The 18609-nt window shown below is 45.5% G+C and overlaps 1 protein-coding gene across 4 annotated transcripts in view; it reads left to right on the plus strand.

Moving 5' to 3' along the window:
* The window catches only part of LOC104147813 (PDZ domain-containing protein 2-like), a 213005-nt gene extending 194666 nt beyond the window's left edge, over window positions 1–18339 (plus strand). For all 4 annotated transcript variants that reach the window (XM_068927921.1, XM_068927923.1, XM_068927922.1 and 1 more), the window contains 6 exons: window positions 42–3696; window positions 4467–4584; window positions 8484–8585; window positions 10359–10629; window positions 12569–12703; window positions 14148–18339. In XM_068927921.1, coding sequence (XP_068784022.1) covers window positions 42–3696; window positions 4467–4584; window positions 8484–8585; window positions 10359–10629; window positions 12569–12703; window positions 14148–14314 — 4448 coding nt within the window. In that variant the 3' untranslated portion in view covers window positions 14315–18339. The remainder of the gene's footprint in view (window positions 1–41; window positions 3697–4466; window positions 4585–8483; window positions 8586–10358; window positions 10630–12568; window positions 12704–14147) is intronic.
* Window positions 18340–18609: the final 270 nt, after the last annotated feature.

The raw sequence follows: 18609 nt of genomic DNA on the forward strand, positions 1-18609 counted from the left end.
GATTTTATATCTTTTTTTTTTTTTTTTTAACCTTGATGCAGCTGTCAGCAGATATACAAACCTTATCCTGACTCCAGGGCTAGATGGTCAAAATCAGACTGACCTCAGCAACCTCCCTGTGGCTGAAGAAAAGAGCTGTGGGAAGCAAGAAGGAGCAGGTTTGCAGAATGATGGTCCAGGCTGTGCAGCGGAGAGAACAACACTGCCACCTCATGCCAAGAGCAAAGATGTGCAAGCAGGCACCACGCAGAGCAGCCGCACTGAGGACAGCGCTGCAGTGCCCGTCACCGATATCGATGACTTGCTCGGCCAGATGAGTGCCCCAGAGTGCAGAGGTTTGCGGACCCCGTCGCGAGCAGAAAGCCCCCTCCGAGACGAATACACCACAATGTGCTGCTGTGGGACTGATGAAGGCTGTCCCGGCCCTGAGCCCCGGCCAGTGAAGGAGGAGCTGCTAGAAAAAACTATGAATTGTGCAGCTAACACACAAGGGGTTTTGGGGTTGTCTGCATTGGACTCCATTAACACAGGCAAACTTTTTACTGTGAATAAAAACTCTTTAAATAACTATTCTAGGAATTTTAGCAGTTTAAGTGAGGACGAGTTGCCTGCAGCAAACTCTCTGGAAGGTAAGAAAAGCGACCCGTTTCCAAAGTCTATGTATGGGGCCGCAGATGATTCTCACTCAGACACAGAGTCTGTCGTGGAAACCTTTGATGCCGCTAGTGACGCGTTGCTCCTCCCCTGTGCTGCTGCTAATGCCACTGCGGGCTGTACTATAACAGAGTCGGATGAGGAGCAAATCGAGATTTGTTGCACGAATAATGAACCACGAAAGCCTGCTGAGGAGCAGCATCTCGCATCTGCGACAAGCTTATCCCCTCTGTCCCCCCCAGACCATGACAGCAGCAAAGTTTTGCAGACTGAGGACTGTGCGATGTGTGGGTCGCTGGAGACGAGCATTAACAAACTAGAACTGGAAGATCGGAGTGGTCCCACGCTATGTCCCTCACAGCATTTAGATGTCTGCTCTGCATCCCTCTGTTCTCCTCCCTCAGCTTTTCTGCCAGATAAAGACACCCTAAAAAATTCAGCAGCTATCCCTGAAGTTTGTTCTTTCCATAACAACGTTGCCTTAAGTGCAGAAGAACAGATGGGCTTGGGGAGCATTGGCGGACATATAACATGCTGTGAATCCCTTGAAGAGGAAGGGTCTCTGCACTGCAAAAAGATAAACTGTTGCTCTGCTGGAAACGTCAGTGGCTTGGAGAGCAACTTGCTGGACAAAGAAGGATGTTTTGATGATCAGAGATCCGAATTTGAAGGTGAAACGGTGGTTGATGACTGTAATCACACCATTAGTTACTGCTTAACAAAGAAAGAAACCAACAGTTTGTCCAGCTTGTCTAAAACAGACAGCAAACACGGAAACGCGTCGTCACAAAGAGCAGTATCACTCAGGTCTCCCTTTTCCACTAAATCGAAAGATCCAAAGGCTAATATAACCCCTGACTTGCCAGGGAAAAATGAGAAAATTAACTCTGTGACTTCAGGAAGGAGTTCAAATGCAAAAGTCCAAAGCTCAGGCACAAATCACTGCAAAGGAGCTGCAGTACCGCACAGCCCATCCTCACAGAAAAAATCCTCTCAGGAGTCTAAGGCTCAGACAGCACAAAAAAACATAATGGAAACCCTTTTAAATAACCAGAAGGCCAAAGCAGGACCAAAGCTCAAGGGATTCACTATCAAAAGCAAAACAAAGGCAAATTCAGACTCTTCTGGGATTAATCCTACCAAAGTCAATGGGGCTGATCAGAAGAGGCCTTCTGTTTCTCCACAGCTGTCTCCCAAGCTCCTGGGGAAGAAAGCACCATTATCCCGTAACTTACCTTCAAACACAGATCCTGGCAAGAGTGTTTCAGCAGCCTCAAGGACTCTGAGATCAGAGCTAGAAAATAAACCATCTCTGGTCATTTCTGAAGAATCACTTCCGCCTTTCTTGAATGGCACCAGCAGCCCGACAGAGAGCAGTGAAATGAAATGTGGTGGCTGTGGGGAGCTAACGGATCAGCAGCAGGGATGGGGAAAGCGAAAAGAAAAGCAAGCTTCCACTCAGCCTGAGGTGTGTCAGGGTAAAGGTGCGAGGGTGGATGATTTCAGAGCCAGGGACAGTCAGCCCAAAGCTGCTTCATCCCCTAAGGGGATTCCAAAAGTGGAATATGTGAGAGGGAGAGCTGAGAACCCTGGAACAGGCCTGAACTCGATCAAGAGTGTCTATAATGAAGATGACCTTAAGCAATTAGATCTGCGGAACTTAGGAACATCTGCTAGAAACTGCTCTTCATTGAGGTCTCCCCCAGCTCAGCAGGAACAGCCCGAAGGACAGGAGATTCAACGCACTTTCATTGAGGTGAGGCTCTCCTCTTCCTCCTCGTCTTCCTCTTCTTCCTCCTCTGCTTCTTCCTCACCAGCACCCTTTCTGCAGCTGCCATTAACGGAGAAAACGGAAGAGGGGAACGCAGAAGTGCCTCAACTGAATGAGGAGATGAAGGCCACGCAGTATTTTTCTAAAGTGGATGTCACTGGAGACAGAAATCTCTATGGCTTGTCAAAACCTGTGATGAGGACTTACTCGATGCCAGCCCAGTTGTCAGGTCACTTGAGAGAGGATTGCAATGCTGCAGACATTTCAGTTCATGCTGGGCAAGGCCCTCAGAGCAACGGTGCAGATGAGAAATCCCCCCATTCGGAGACGGGGATGTTAAAGATGGTCCATCTCAATCTCCTGAATGGCCAGAGTGGGAAGGAGCAGACATATGCTTCCAAAAACATCCAAAAGGTGTCTGGTGACTCCCCCTTAGTCAGTGACATTAGCTACCCCGCCACTGATAAGCTAAGAAACTTCAGGAGAAATTACTATTATTATGAACTGAACTGGCCCCATGAAGCTACCTCATCCTTCTCTGTGAAGCAGAGGATCAAATCCTTTGAAAATCTGGCAAATTTCGATAGGCCTGTTGTTAAAGCTATAGATATTCACTCAGCCTCTAAATCACCTCTTGGCAGAAGATCATGCAACGGGATAGGTGCTGTAGCTGCGACCAGCCCTACCGAGGTGTCGCGGGCGCTGAGACGAAGCTTGAGCTCCTACGGCAGCAGTCTGAGCCAGGACAGCGCTCCGGCGTCGCCGCAGCTGATGAAGTCGTCCACGAGCGTAGACGTGTTGCACACGGCGAGAGATTCAACCGAGGGCAGCAAAGGGGAAGGTAAATCGGGGAAGGAAAGCGCTTTGGGAGACCTGGCTGCCTTACCGCCCTCGGCATCGCAGGTCCGACGGAGCCGGGGTCACGGCCGGCAGCTGCTGTCCCGCTCCAAGCTCCGGGAGCTGCGAGCTCTCAGCATGCCCGACCTGGACAAGCTGTGCAGCGAGGGCTTCTCTGGGGACCCGCAGGCTGGCTATTTCAAAACAGAACTGGAAATCACACCCAGGAGATCGCTCGGTTTGCCCATGGAGAGCGATGCCAACCTGAGCGCATCTCCTGCCCTCTCCAACCTCGCGGGCGGGACTAGAGCGAGCTCGAAAGGGAGCAGCCCGTGGAACAGCGGCTCAGGAACACCAGGGTCAGCGTCGGAGGATGACGCCGTGTGTGACAGCGCTCTGGATGGGAAGCGTTCGGAAAAAAGCTGGTCAGTCAGGTTAGTTTGACTTTTCTATTCTTACTTCCGTGAGTAAAAGAGATGTCCTGAAGCGTGTGTTTCTTCATCCCTGCAAGGCTCTTCTGAGGGAGAACTTTCCAGTTGCTTAGGGCTTGCTCCAAAGCACATCTCAGTGGGACGGCTTTGGGCCAAGTTCATGTTTCACTAAAAATTTGGGTGCATTTTTTCATGGTCTTTGTCTTTCAAAGCTGTTATGCTGTTGTCCGGTGGTGGCTGCACTTCAGTACAGGGTGAAATATGTTATGCCAGCAGGGTCAGGCCCTTTTTCTGTGTCCCTTCTTTTACTGCTTTTAGTCTGGTTTTTGGTTATGTAAGAAGTAGCAATTACTGTCTCCTGCCCACCTCAAATGGGGAGATTGCCCAGCATTTGCTGTCAGTGCAGCCTGTGATGATGGATGAGTTTGTTGTCCTGCCAGAAACAGTTCTCAGAAGTAGCTGTCGCTTTGTTTTTATTAACGTCTCTTGCTAAAATCATTGGGAAAGGAGGGAGGGAACAGAATAGGGACTGGTTGTCAGGATTACTTCTGAATTGTCTTTTTTTTTTTTTTTTCCTTTCCTTCCCAATCACCCCAGTTCCTTCCCGTTCTCCCCAATATGCACTATTTGTTACCTGTTTCCAAGACTTAGGCTGGCTAACGACCTGACACTCCATCACTTATTCTAATCCAAATTATACTGTGTACTTGAAACATATCTCTGCACAGCCTAGAAATATAAAGCTGTCTTTTATATGTTTATATTCGTTTTAGCTTGGATCAGCTGCTAGTCTCAAGCCTGGACCAGCAAAAATTACAGTCTGTTTTGTCATTGCTAATACCAAAATGTGATGTTGCCACGATGCTCCAAGAAGTCAAAGCACAAGTGAAGGTAATAACCAGCAGATAAAACTAAATTGTGAGCAATAATTTTATTTTTTGTATGAGAGAGAAAATCTCTTCAAGACAGTTTCAGAACTCTTCCAGTGTTCCTTTGAGAGGTAGTTTTTCTTCTACCGGTTCCACAGTGGCTGCTATAAACCCATGGTATGTTTGAGTGGCTTTTGTATAAGAAAGCTTATTGTTTGTCCAGTGCAAAAGCTTTCATGAGCCATGATAAAAAGACCAATTTTAAGCGGAGAAGTATGTCTCCGTTTCAGTCGTTATTACAGCTGAGAAACTGGGCTGGCCAGTAACTGCACATCAGATCTTAACTTTCCACCGTCCATCCACTTTCTCCGCAAGCAGGGAAAGCTCTGCTCCTCTCTGGCATGTAATCGCTCAACTTTCACTAGCAGTAAGGTGGCAGGGATTGAATTAATCTTTAATGCTGAACTGGTGGCTGGTGACGCCAGGAAGCGTGGTGCGTTTGTGAGAGATCCCTGTGCCCTCTTTGCTCCGTCCCGTAGGAAACAATTATTGCATCAAGGCAACCTGCTTTGCTATTTAGGTGTTTAAAGAAGGCCTCCCAAGTGAAATGATTGCTCTTTTCCCTCTCTGCCCTGCTTGTGTTTGGGATGTGTCCACGTTCTTTTTAAAGCAGAACTGAAGTTGATAAAATAATGACAGCACTGGAGGGGAAACGGCCATCTGGTCTGCCTAACTGCTGGTTGAGCTGCATTTGGAGCATTCCTGAGTCTTACTCGCAAAGGTTGCAATTTTGAATAGAAAATGGGCTGGGGAGGAGCAGGACGTCACCAAACTGCTCAGCTTTACCTCCTTCCAGGGATAGCCTAGCTAAAGGTAGCAAGTCCCAAGAGCTCTGTGAGCCAGGTGGGTTTGGTGATTTTACCAGAAATTTTAGGAATGGGTTTTATTCCTTGCCAAGAATAATTCACCGAATGGTTGAGGTTGGAAGGGACCTCTGGAGATCGTCCAGTCCAACCCCCCTGCTCAAGCAGGGTTGTCTAGAGCACAGAACGGTTGAGGTTGGAAGGGACAATTAACTGTTCTTTAAAGTATTTTGCATGGGATCTTGGAGAGATTATTTATTCATGCCAATTGCTAAAACCTGAGAACTCAAGTATTCATAAAACTGAATGCTTTTTGGAATGTACTTCTTGTCTGCATAGTTTCTCATATCCACATTTAAGCCTGGTATGGCACATACACTGGAAAACCTTATGCTAGTCACATGCTGGATTTAAATCTACAATAGGACAGTTCTTCACAATTATGCAACTGCTGAAAAATGAGATGGACATCTGTGCCCGATTCAGATTGAGAGCTTTCCCTGGGAAGAGTTTGTCATCATCTTTTGATCTGAACAGTGCTGAATTTATTGCTAGCACTCAATAAGTGCTAGTAATATAAAAAAAATAAAAATATGTTTTATTGATTAGACCTCTGTGATTGATGATCTTTGGCTAACAGACAAAACAGAGATGCCAGAGATTTGAGCTCTTTCCTATTGTGTTGCTCATTTCTTCTGTAGCTCTAGGCAAGTTCTTTAGATAGAGATTTTAGGAGAGTAACTTGCTCTACACTGTAAGGAGTTAATTTGTACTAACCTGTCTCACAGAGATGTTACGCAGTTACGTGTACTGATTCCTCCCAAAGCCCAGCAGATGGTTGGAATTACTCTAGGCCATGTACTTCCACGGTGTGACTGATTAAAATGATAAGCATCCCTAGATGGGCATCTGTGACCCATAGTACACGTGGTTGGTGAGGACAGAATTTGACAGCTTGGGAGTCGGGAAATGCTTGTGATCAGGAGTAGGAAGCCAGTGTTCAGATTGTGTTGGTGGCTGGCCCAGGACACGTGGTCCTCATATAGCCCTCGAAGACTAGAGGCTTCTAATTGTTTTTCCGGTGTAAGCAAATTATGTCCTGATACCAAGAGGGTGAAACTGTTGGGAAGAACGTGACCTTCTTAAACAAAAAGGATATTGCTTTAGTAGTTATCAGTGAAAGATGCTAGGGATGACTGTCACGCTTAGCTCACGTGGTTGGAGGGGGCTAGCATAGGTATTGATGTAACTGATAGTAACTAATTAATAGTAACTGATGTTACTATTTCTAACCTAACATAAAGCTGTTCTCGCTTCAATACAGGTAGGAAGGGTCTTGGCAGCTACAAATGACTGCGGTCTAAGATGTTCAGCCCTGACTGCTCTTCTTTCCCCAAGCGCTGATGCATCACTGATTTGGAGCATGGTGGCATCGATTTCTGACATTGGCTCTGTGCTATGCTGGGATGCCTCAATCACAGGAAAATCCTCTAGGGCCACTGCTTGGCAAAAGCACGCCCAGAGAGGCCAAGAGCTTGACTCTAATACTGAGCAATAATAGTAATGTGTGCTTCCCTGTGCCTTTTGAAATGAAACAGAAAGGCCAGCCCTGAGTCAAAGATGTCAAGTTTAGTGAACTAAATATGTCATTTAATGATAAATAGATTAAAAGGTTCGTTTCTGGTGACGTGTCATTAATTTTACTGTTGGCAGTTTTGGGAAATGATTGATGTTGGATGGGATCCCAGGGAAAAGCTGAGACCTGCTTTCCGCTCCCAGCTTTTGATGCTCTGCCACACATTCGGTTACTACCCCTTGCTCTGCCAGATGACTGCTTATAGTCCCACTTACACTGCAAAACGTGGCATCTGTAACAGTGTCTGGTTTTGTCCTACTAGCTGTTCAGAAGACGGCACCAGACTCACTGGGCAGGACTGTTTTTCTCTCATAGCAGATTCTGTATTTTGGCAGCAGCCCATCGCTTCAAAGAAGTCAGCTTCGCACCTCTGTTCTGATCTGGAGTCAAATTCAGCCCTGGTGCATGCCCTTGCTAGTCTGTGTCCCATGCTGGAGGCTCCCTTTCCACGAGAGCTGACTTCAGTCCCGAGGTGTTCAGCTTGCTAACGGGCTCATTGCTTTCAGGCCCCAAGTGAAAAAGTTCTTCCTGCTGTCCTGTCTAACCCGCCCAAGCTGCAGATCACTGTCATCGCCCCTTGTAAGGTTGTCTGGCACTGCTGAGAAGAGGTTGATGCCATCATTTTTGTAACTGCCCTTCAAGGGCAAAGGAGAAAGGAGGGACAACAGAAGTGTCAGTAATTCCCTGCGGAGGGCAGGGCTTGGACCTGAAAGGTGACAGCAGGGATGTACAGCGCCTCTGAAGCGAGTTGCACAAAGAAAGGAGAACTGTGACAAGCTCTGGGATGGCTTGCGGGGTTGGTACCCTTTGGTATATTGGTCACTGGCTTGAAGCTACCTCAGCAAGGAGCTCATCCTGGAGCAGCACACAGGGCGTTGCTTTCCCCAGAGCAAGGAGGCTGTCTTGGGCCCGGGGAGGATGAGGGAGGAAAAGAGCTTTCTGCTGCTTTCCCACCCATGGGGCTGGGGGAGCACTGCGTCAAGCCTGTTTGGCCCCCGTAATACAGACCTCGCTCCCCTGAGTTACTGCCTCAGGTGCTCTGATCTATGGCATGTGTTTGGGGGAGGGATGAGGGAAAGTATTCCATTTTGACTGCAAAATGTCCAGCAACAGAAAGTTTAATAAAGCCTTTGTAAGTGAAGTTGCCCCAGGTATAGTAGCTGTCCTAATTCTGACTTTGCTTTCTAGCCCTTGAAGAAATCCCTGCTGCCATCCGAGTTCTCCCATACTGGTGCTACTTGTGTCTGTAACACAAGCAGAAACGCATCTAACGTCTCAGAGTTTTAAATCTATGAGTTGTCTTTTCCACTTGCCGTAGCCTGAGAGTGCTGGGAATTTGTCTTTTGTGTGGGAACTTGGTCTTGATCTTTGTTTTTGTTCTTCCCTCCTTCCCCCTCCCCTCCACCCCCATTTTTCTACTAGAGCAAAGAAGACGCGTACTTTGTAGTCCTTCGTAAAGAAGAAGGAGCTGGCCTGGGATTTAGTGTTGCTGGAGGAATAGATCTGGAACAGAAATCAGTCACAGTAAGTGATGACTGCAAGTCATTTTTTTGCAAAGCTCGCTTTAAAGCATGCTGGTGATTAGATCAAGTGCTCGTTTATCAAGACTCACTGCAAGTCATTCGCAGTCATAAAACAGTGCCTCTCAGAGGCGGCTGCATACCATCTGCTACTGAAATCAAAGAGAGAGTGTCTGGGTAGTGTAATTTTTATTATTGGAGATGGATGCCAATTATGTTTTCAAGCTTTAAAAGTGTAACTTGTCTGTTACTGGATGGGATCAGCTGCGTCTAAGTTCCAAGGAATAAAATTCTGCATACAGCAGCCTTTTGGGAAAGACTTTAATTTCCAGCCCTTGAAAGTGAATTCTGTGCAGCAAAGTTTTGGAAGGTTTTTGCAGATCCTGAGAGTGACTATTTCAGATCTCTGCAAACATTCTGGATTTCACTCCACAAGTTTTTATTGCTGTTGCTAAAAACTGTTGGATTTCAGGAAACGAGTTCCAAAAAGCCTTATACAGCTTTCTGAACCGAGGGCGTTATGTTTGCCATGAAGTGATTTGGGAAGTAAAAAGGGATACCAGGCGACTGAAATACTATCCAGAATGGGATCAGTGCGATAGAGAAATCCAAGACAGCCAGTGTCCCATATGACAGTATCTTTACACAGGGTGTGCTTTTAGATTCTACCCTGAAAGAGATATGTATCCATTGAGTGCTGACATTAGGACAAGCTTTGGGGGCTGCAGGAGCCATTACAGGAATGTTTCGGTTTTTGGCCTTAAGCATGTTCCTGTGTTTAGCATTAAGCAGCCATTGAGGTAAACTATGGTCCCAGTATAGGGACCAGGCTCCACCTCAGCACACCCCTGGAGTGAGGGGGAGCAGGAAGAGAAAGACTTCTGACTCCCTGCTGGTGGTGAAATAGCTAGAGAAAATGCCATACCAAGTTGTGTACACCGATTTGCTGCCTCAAACCTTTGTCCAGTGGGCCTAGGACTGTGTGACTAGGTGGTTGAAACCATGTTCTGGTTGTGAAAACTGCACAGTGCCTGATAGACTAGTCTTTAAATACCGGGTCTTAACCTCCTTTGGTCGGTTCCTTTCTGTAAATGGCACCCATATAAATGTCATCTGCACTCGATGGAGTTTACTCGAGGTTTAATCCCTCTGCCTAGTGTTTTGGTTCTTTGCTTTTTTTTTTTTCCTAGAAAAGATCTGTTCCAAGCCACTAAATCAGTCTTTTGCATCTATGCATGTGCTATTTTCAGCCAAATTGAGATGAACGATGAAATACTTGTTCTAACGTGTAGCTTCGATACATCAGAGCCTTTCTGTGCGCTGATGCTGTGCACGGCCTGGATGTCTGTGCCTGAGAGCAGTGTGGGCATATCACAGTCAATGGGAATTTGGGGAGAGGGTGTCACACAGTGCAGCGTTGTCCTTGGTGAGTCTGCCGTAGCACGAGCGTCACGTTAATGTATGTGCCTGAAGACCTTTACAGAATTTGCTGAAATCGTGCGAGTGGTTTGTGATGGTGTTTTCTCTCGCTGTCCTTAGTTGCCTTTGGCTTAGAAGTGACCGTGCAGTAATGCCATCTTTGTCCTCTGCTTTTCTCCCATCCCTAACTGCAGTTCTTGTGCGGTCACTCAGGTCTTGACGTTTGGGGCCGCTTGTTGGAGCGGATGTTGTGTGTTACTCGGACAGTAGGCACAGATCGCAGACTTTGGTAGAGGGGACTCTGCGTTGCGTGTGGGCATGACGTTGGAGCATCCCTAAGTTAAAATCTTTCTGGTAGGTCCACAGGGTGTTTTCAAAGGGAGTGGCATCTCAAGAAGGGACTATTCATCGGGGAGATCTTGTTCTGTCAATCAACGGCAAGTCCCTGGCGAGCTCAGTCCATGGGGATGTCCTGAACGCGCTCCATCAGGCGAGACTACACAGATACGCGGTCATTGTCATCCAGAAGGAAAAAGACAAAGCAAACAATTTCTCCAGACTTGAGATATCAGCTACTGGCAAAAAATGTGTGGGGTCTGGAAAGGATGTTGCCATGGAAGTAGCAACAGGTATGATCTTTGTCCAAGAGCAGTTGGAAGGAATCCCTCGCAGAGCAGACTAAGGGAAAAATGTCCATGTGTTTTAGATTAAAAGTGTCTGTGTCTTATGCAACTGAAGGGAGCGCATGAAATTACCTTTAACTTTTATTTGTGCTCTTTGGAGCCCAAATCCAGATTTTGGGTTTTTAAAAATATCATAAATAAGCAGAAACTTAGAAGAATGTTTAGGGCCTAATCCAATTTCTACTGAACTTAGTGAGTGCCTTTCCACATTCTTTAAGTCCGGGATAAACTCCTTTAAAGTAATAACAGTAGTCAGTGCAAGAAAGCAAACGGTCAAAAAAGGGGGAGAAAACCTCAAAGAAAAACCTGAGCCCTGCAGTTTGTTGTTCATAGGGACTGAACTTGCTCTTTGTAATAGTGGATTTTATACTGTTTCTAATAAAAATATAGCAAAAAAATTATTTTGGTGTTACAGTAAGTGGAGCTTAATCAAATCTAAGTCAGCCATCCCGTGGGAAGCTAGAAATAAATGATTTAACTGGATGTCAGTGAAATCATGAATAAACTGCTGTTTGGGCACAAGGCAACATTTCAGCGCGCAGGCTGCACTTGGGATGTTGTAAATGGATCTCCTATATTTTGTAGAACTAAGGCACGTAACCCTTTAATCGGTGCCTGAGCGTAATGTGCTGCTTCAGGAGGATTGCCGTGGTGGGGTTCAATCCTGCCCTGGCTCCCGTGGCCCCGAGCGGGATCGGGCCGTGGCTGGGGCTCGTTGCCCAGAGATTTGTTGCCGCGGCTTCCCCTGCTGTCACGGGCAATGCCGGCTCCTCGGCTTGAGGCCACCAGGGACTGGGCCGCGTGCTGCCACCAACCCATCTTAAAACTCTTGGCTAGAGTCTGCTGCAGCGTGGTTTTTTTTTTTTTATCGTCTTACGCTTTAACTGGCTTTGATAGTACAGCATTGTAACGCAGCTAAAAAGAAATACGGAGTGCTCTGTAAATGAACGGACCAGCGTTTCTGTAATTGTTCCCGTGGGTTTAATATATATAATTACTGCAGAATCCCTTTCTGCCCTAAATTTGCACGTGCCCTTCAGGTTGGCGAATGCCGAATATCTGTTGGCTGCGGGCACTAGAGGGCAACATTATCTCGTAGACAACCTAGGAAAGTGTTACTACCAGTGCATCTCCATCCTGCCAAGCGAAGCTCATCTTCAGACATTTGACGTAGCAGCACTTTGTGATAATATGGGCTGCATAATTTTTATATTTACGCAGGACAAAGAGGATCCTCTTCTCCGGAAATGTGAATTTATTTCCTCCTTCTGAGCAAAATCATAATCTGTGTTAGCTATAGCAATATTGCATTCTGCAAGCATCTAACACTGATACGGAGGAGGCAGCACGCACCTACTGGTAGTAATAGCTATGTCCACAGATTTGACACCAGAAACAGTTATGCTAGTCAGTGATTACATCCACCCCCTTAAGAGACCGCAATGTAATTGTTTAATATGATGTCTCATTCTTTACCGCTATTTAAAAATATGTGGTTCTTTGGATAAGCAAGTGATACCAAATGAAAGAAAATGAAATGTTCTCCACTAACTATACTTATAATTTTCAAACCCTTTTGTTGATGCGCGACGATCTTTGGAAAGTTCAGCCCTAATGTTGCCCACAAAAATGCCTTGGCATGTTTCTGTTGAACAAGTAAGATCTAAGTGTCTCTGTGCCTAATTACATTTTGCACCGCCTCCCCCCTTAGAGCCGCAGTAATGTGCGTTCGCTTCTAGGAGAAACCAGGTGACAACGCGTTCGAGTTTGAACATGAGCTGAACTGTGAATTGCTTTGTCACAGCAGCAAAAACAAAACTAACAAAACGCAGCTCGCAATTTGCCTGTAGCTGAATAACAAGATGCTGTGTGCCTTCTGTCGCAGATCCAAACCTGGATATGAACGATGTCATCTGTGTTGAATTACTGAAAACCTCTGCTGGCTTGGGATTCAGTCTTGATGGTGGAAAAGCTTCAATTGCTGGAGACAGGCCCTTGCTTGTAAAAAGAATATTTAAAGGTACTAGAAACACGGATACGCAATAGGTGTTATCGCACTTTTCCTGTTGTACATTGTATAGACGTTTTAATTCTTGGACTCATCGTTTTTTGAAGCAAGGGTTTTTTTTCGTGTCCCCTGTTTATTATTTCTTATTAGCCAAAATGGTCGTTATAAAAACACTCCCGGGACGGGCTAGGAACTGCATCTACTAGTAAACATTTGTGGAGAAATCTGATTTATGAGATATGATGCAATTCCTTCCTGGGATTGTCCACTATTGTGGATACTAAACTTCAGCAGCAATATCATATGCCATGGTTTGAGAAGCTTGTGTCTTTTAAGAAGCATAATGCTGATAATGAGCGTGGTTTTCAAACACCATCCTGCATTTTACCCAATTACTGCTTTTCCCGTTTTTTTCTATCTTTGTTAATTTTCATGTTAGATAAAGCTATTGGCTCTCGCCAGGAATACGTGATGTGCGTGTTCAAGAACGGCCACTCTTGGATGCTGTGTGGTCGGCAGGTGGTTGAACATAGATGAACTGAGTATAAAAAGGAAACCAGAACTATTCTGTGATTTTAGTTCTGTTTAGTCGGGGATGCAGTTCGGTGCAAAATACGTAGCTTCTGAAAGAAGCTGAAACTCTCAATGAAGCTATGGGCGCTCAGCGTAGTCACCGGAGCAGATTTCAGTTTCGTATTTCCTCCTGAAGAGAAAAAAAATCAAACAGATATTTCCCGAGTTCTGCCTTGTCGATTTGTGTGTGCATGTGTTTGCGTTCTCCTCTTTAAAAAGCGATTCTGAGAGTGAAAGGCATGTTTTATTTTTGAGGTCATTAATTTATGTCCTTAGTTACACACTTTTTCTTTTTACTCCCCCCCCCCCCCCCCCCCGTTTTCTCCCCGTGATTGCTGATACTGTCAGCTAAACTACCGTTACAGGAAGCGTACCTTCAGCTGCAGCGTAGGGTGCGCCTCTCGTTAGGAGGTGTCTGGGTGTCTGGCGTGTCTGTCTGAAGTTTGCTACCCGCGCTTGGTTTGTCAGGTTTTGCAGTCCCCTGTGGTGTTACCGCTTGTGACAAGGAAATTCTGCCCGAGGAAAAAGTATCGGTGTTGCGCACAGCCTGCGTGTTTGTGCAGGTTGTGTGCAGCGTGTGTGTGTGAGTATGTACGCACAAACCCATATGTATATATTTATATCAACTTTTAGGCTCTCAAGTTTCTTTCTTCAGAAACAGACCTTTTGTCTAAGATTGCGGATTTATCGTTATCTTGGTTAAAGTAACATTTTCTGTGAGACGTAGCATGGACTAAATTCCTAGGGCTAAGCATAAATGACTTGTATTGAAATTGCTGCTGTTCGAAGAATCACTTATTTGCTGTTCATCACAGCTGAAAATATATTTTTGTGGATTTTTTTTTTTTTTTAAACGTTGACTTTGTTCCCCTTTTGTTCCTAGGTGGTGCTGCAGAGCAAGCTGGAAAAATAGAAACTGGAGATGAAATTCTCGCTATTAGTGGAAAATCATTACTTGGCCTCATGCATTACGACGCCTGGAACGTTATTAAATCTGTACCAGAGGGTCCTGTTCAGTTACTGATCAGAAAACACAGAACTTCAGTATGATGGAAGCTCCGCAGCTAGTCACACCCGCTAAGACAAAACATTTAAAACCATCTTGAAGCTGTCTTTACATTTCTAATGCCACACAGAAATGTCTTGCGGCTCTCCAGAGGAGTGCAAACAGCCCCAGAGAAGCCTTGAGCAAGCGTGCGATTGTGCCTCGTAAAATCTCTCCTAGTTATCGAGGACGTAGGAAGCCGAACGCTACGGAGATTTTTGTGTTACGTGGCAGTTTTGTTGGATCTTCAGGACATTTACCCGGGCTTGGTTTAAAGTATTTTGACTGAGAGAGATAACGCTGTGCCTGTCCCTGATATTTTTACTATCTGCAGAGTGTTGGGAATATAACTTGTTGGTTGCCCTCCTGTTGACAAGGATGGCTATTTAGACTGTACTAATCACTTAGCTATAATTTGACTTCAAGACACTTATTTAGGGTCTGGTCTTTATTTCTTATAATAAGAGAATGTCTGGAACAATCTCACTTTATTCTTCTAAGTGCAGTTTTGCTAAAAATGCGTGACAAAAGAGAAGTATAATTTTGCACAACTTTTTAAGCCTAAAAAATGAACGTTTTATCACAAAGCTGAAAAATCCTTTTAAAACTGGTGAACTAACTCAGCATCCATCACAACTGAATCTGTTCTTAGTGGCAATTTGTACCTGGAAGTGCTTGGCATTAATGCAGCAGCAGTCTGTGCGCAAGAAAATCACGTGCAAGTGTTAGGTGATTGTTCACCAAGAAGATGTACGCTGAGCAGTTAGTTGTGATTAAAATGGGAGCGTTAAAAATTGGGGTCTGAATTTTAAAATTTGGGCTTCTAACAGTAGGCACCTTTAAAATCTCTGTGTTTTTAAAATTGGGATAATTGAGGTGCTGAGCACTTGCCGATTCCACAGACTTCAGCGGTTGCTAATTACGTCTGAAAGCCGGGCCAGGTTTATTTGACTGCAAGAGGTTTGCGACTGCCGAACTTTAAACGCTCAGGCTGGAAAACGGTGGTCTAAGGATGTGGATTTTAGCAGATCGCATCTGAACTGGCCATATTTGTGGTGGCTTTCCATCATTCTTTTCTTTTCCTGTCCCGTATTTATTTTTGCTTGCGTGAAAGTGGGCGAGTACGTGTGTGCTGCGTGTTAAGGTAGAAATGACCCCGGCGGCAGCAGGATGGGGCTGAAACGGAGGGTTCTGGATGGTGAATTTGGAAAGGGTTTTCCTAGATCACAATTCACGAGGAGAAACCGTACTGTAGATGCAGCAAAACCGTAGGGGTTCTGGTGCCACCCGCGTTGAGCTTGGATTTTCCCACCGCTGCTCACGGTTGGTATCGGTAGCAGACCCTTCTGCTGAGCGTTACTTATAGCAGGCTGTGTAGGGAGGAGAGCGCATGGATGAGAGAGATTAGACTGTGCTATTTCTCTTCCTACATCTGGGGTGGCTGAACATCATCAAAGAGGTACATGGGGTAGTGGGCCACCTTCCTGACCGTCCGAGAGCAACTTCCTTGCTCCGGAGCCCTGAGGTTGTTTGTCGGGCTCCGACGAGAGCCCCGCGCGGAGGGCGCCCAGCCTGGAGCCGCTCCAGATCCGGAGCGCTGCCGACGTTCCTGGTGAGCCAGGAGGCCGGGTAGCTGCTACAGAAAGGTCTGGGCTTGTCGCTTGACCCTACCCAGATATGGTGCTATAGATAACTTTGGATTTATTCAGCAAAGCTTATCGCGGTTGCTCGCAGGGTGCTGGAGCGCTCACTTTGGTTCAGCTTTGTTAGGCTGCAGCTCGCTGTGGGCAAAGAAAACACCCTCTGCGAGGCAGCCCGAGACCAGGCGAGTGAGCAGGAAAGCTGTGCCGTGTTTGCTGATGATTTAATAGATTTAATTCTTTTTTGGTGACACGTGTTAGCATGTGAATTCAGGGAGAGCTGTAGCTTTAGGCTGCAGGAAAGGCAATACTGGACACAGTCCGACAGCTGCTTGGCCTGCAGAATTGCTGTTGAAGCTAATTCAGGTTCAGCACTGTGAAGTGACGGTGGAGATGGGTCCCTCATGATGCCAAAGCTCGGCCGCTCCGTCGGGACCGGTCCTCGCCTTGGGTGGCCCCCGGGCAGGCGTCGGGAAGGTGCCGTGCCCCGCGCAGGGGGACCGCGAGGCACCTGCGGGACTGTGCTGGGAGAAAGAGCTTAGCTGTGCTTGTCGGTTGAAAACAGGGAGAAGACGTTTGGCAATGACAATTGAACTGCGAGGCCTTGTTCAGGAACGACCAAAACCTGATTGTAATCGACAGCGTTGTATAATAGATACATAAAATGCATGTGGAATTTAATGCGGCGTAGTGAATACATACCTGTATATGTATAATGCATACAAGTGCAGTACTGACTTTTTGCTACTTCAATATGGTAAATCACAATTGTGTTTTAGGAAATGGCATTTCTTTCCAGTCCACAGTTTAAAATTCATGAAGTTCCAACCCAAGGAGCGTATAGCTCCCTCACTCCTAAGCCAGTGTGAACTCAAAGGTTAAATTTCCATTTTGTAAATTAAACTTAATTTGAAATGTCTTAAAATAAAATGTGGTGAATGTTTTCAGACACTTATTTGAAGGTACTGTTCATTGTGAGTGATTTAGAAAGTTGTCATTTTTCAGTAATCAAATACTGTTCAGTCTTTTATTTTACATGCATGTAGATATGTGTTGGATCAGTAAAAGCAAAGAGAAAGGGGAATTTTTGTGTGTGATTCAGTAGTGACTATAATTTAAAAGATAGATTTAATGTTTAAAGTCTAGTAGTCAATATGGATAGAACGACACACTTCTCTACTAACTTTGCAGCAAGAAAAAGATTACTTTAGCCCTGATTGTTTCTGTCCCTGAAAATAACTGTTTTTTGTGAAGGAGCAGGAAGCATCCTTAGTGATGCTACCAGTGTTTGTATCATTGCAGTAGCATTTTTCAGATGCCTCTATTGAGGTGACGTTCCCTAGAAAGTCCCAGAATTTATAGGAGATGGTTCTGCTTTATTCAAAACAGGATGGATAGATCAAAGAGATGTAGAGAACCTGCCGTTACACACCTGGCAAAGTGAATGTTACTTTTCTGAGTGCCTGGTAGCACTAAAATGGCAGAGGAAGTTTTGTTAGTTCATCAGTAGTTGATAGGTTCATGAGCATTTTTAGCCTTGCCTGGTGGCATGTCGGTCCCCGAGGTGATTCTGTCCATGCAGGAGAGTTGGCCGAGCTCTCGGAGAGGGGTGACTCTCCGGAGACTCACAGCTACATCTAGCAAGAAAAGAAATAAGGTTGTAATTACGTGCTTCATCCCAGACCAGTCCCAAAGGCATTCAGATGAGGCTGATAGAGTAGGTCTGGCAGGGCTGCCATCTGCTATCTCCCAGGCCTGGAGCCGCTCAGGAGGACGGACATCCCGGGTAGAGCAGTGGCCTCTAGTGTGATACTGGGCAATAGCATGTCCTGCAGTCTTTTGCGCCTGCAAGAAGTATCAGGTGAGGAGGGAGCAGTATCAGATGATTTTTCTTGCTAAAAAGATTCTGTTGAGGGCAACTAAGTATTAAGAAAATGTTGAGTGATTCATGTTTCCTAGTAACTCTCACTTAAAAATAACCCCGGTTAATATTCTGCAGTTGTTCTTGTCCAAGGCGGAAGGAGCCATTCCCAGAGAGGAATGTTTGCACGCTTCTGCGTTCAGGGTATGTAAATGTACACAGGGAAATATTGAGGAGGAGTAGACTAGGTCATGTGAGAAACTGGGATCCCACTCTAGGTAGGTTTTGTGTATTAGGCTGATACACTTCTTGTATGATACTGTATATTTACACTTTTATTTATATAAATAAAACTTCTTCTAATGAAAACTGTTTAAAATGCCCTGTATATTATAAAAAGTGAGTGCAATAACACGAAATAGATTGTACATTTTCAAATTTGCTGTCTCTGTTATGTAAATCTGTATCTCCATAAACTGTTTTGTTTGGGTTTTTTAGTGATTTTGAAAATAAATGGTATCCTTAGTACTCCTCTAGATTTTTATTTCTATTTTGCCAAAGTCTGTCCCGCTGCAACCTGGAAGCGTGACCTGGGATCACAGGGACGAGGCTGTCCTGGAGAGCACAGTCAAAGACTCTATTAAAACTGTTGAGATGTGCATCTGAGCTATAAGCGTACATACCACCCTCTTAGGGGTATCATTCAGCATAAACAGGATTAAAGCATTTAAGAAGTCCTAAAAGGTGTTGTGTAGGACTTGCTCTGGTACCTTGGAAGATGTGCTTGATATTTCCGCAC

This window comes from Struthio camelus, chromosome Z, assembly GCF_040807025.1.
Source record: "Struthio camelus isolate bStrCam1 chromosome Z, bStrCam1.hap1, whole genome shotgun sequence".
NCBI classification, from domain to species: domain Eukaryota; kingdom Metazoa; phylum Chordata; class Aves; order Struthioniformes; family Struthionidae; genus Struthio; species Struthio camelus.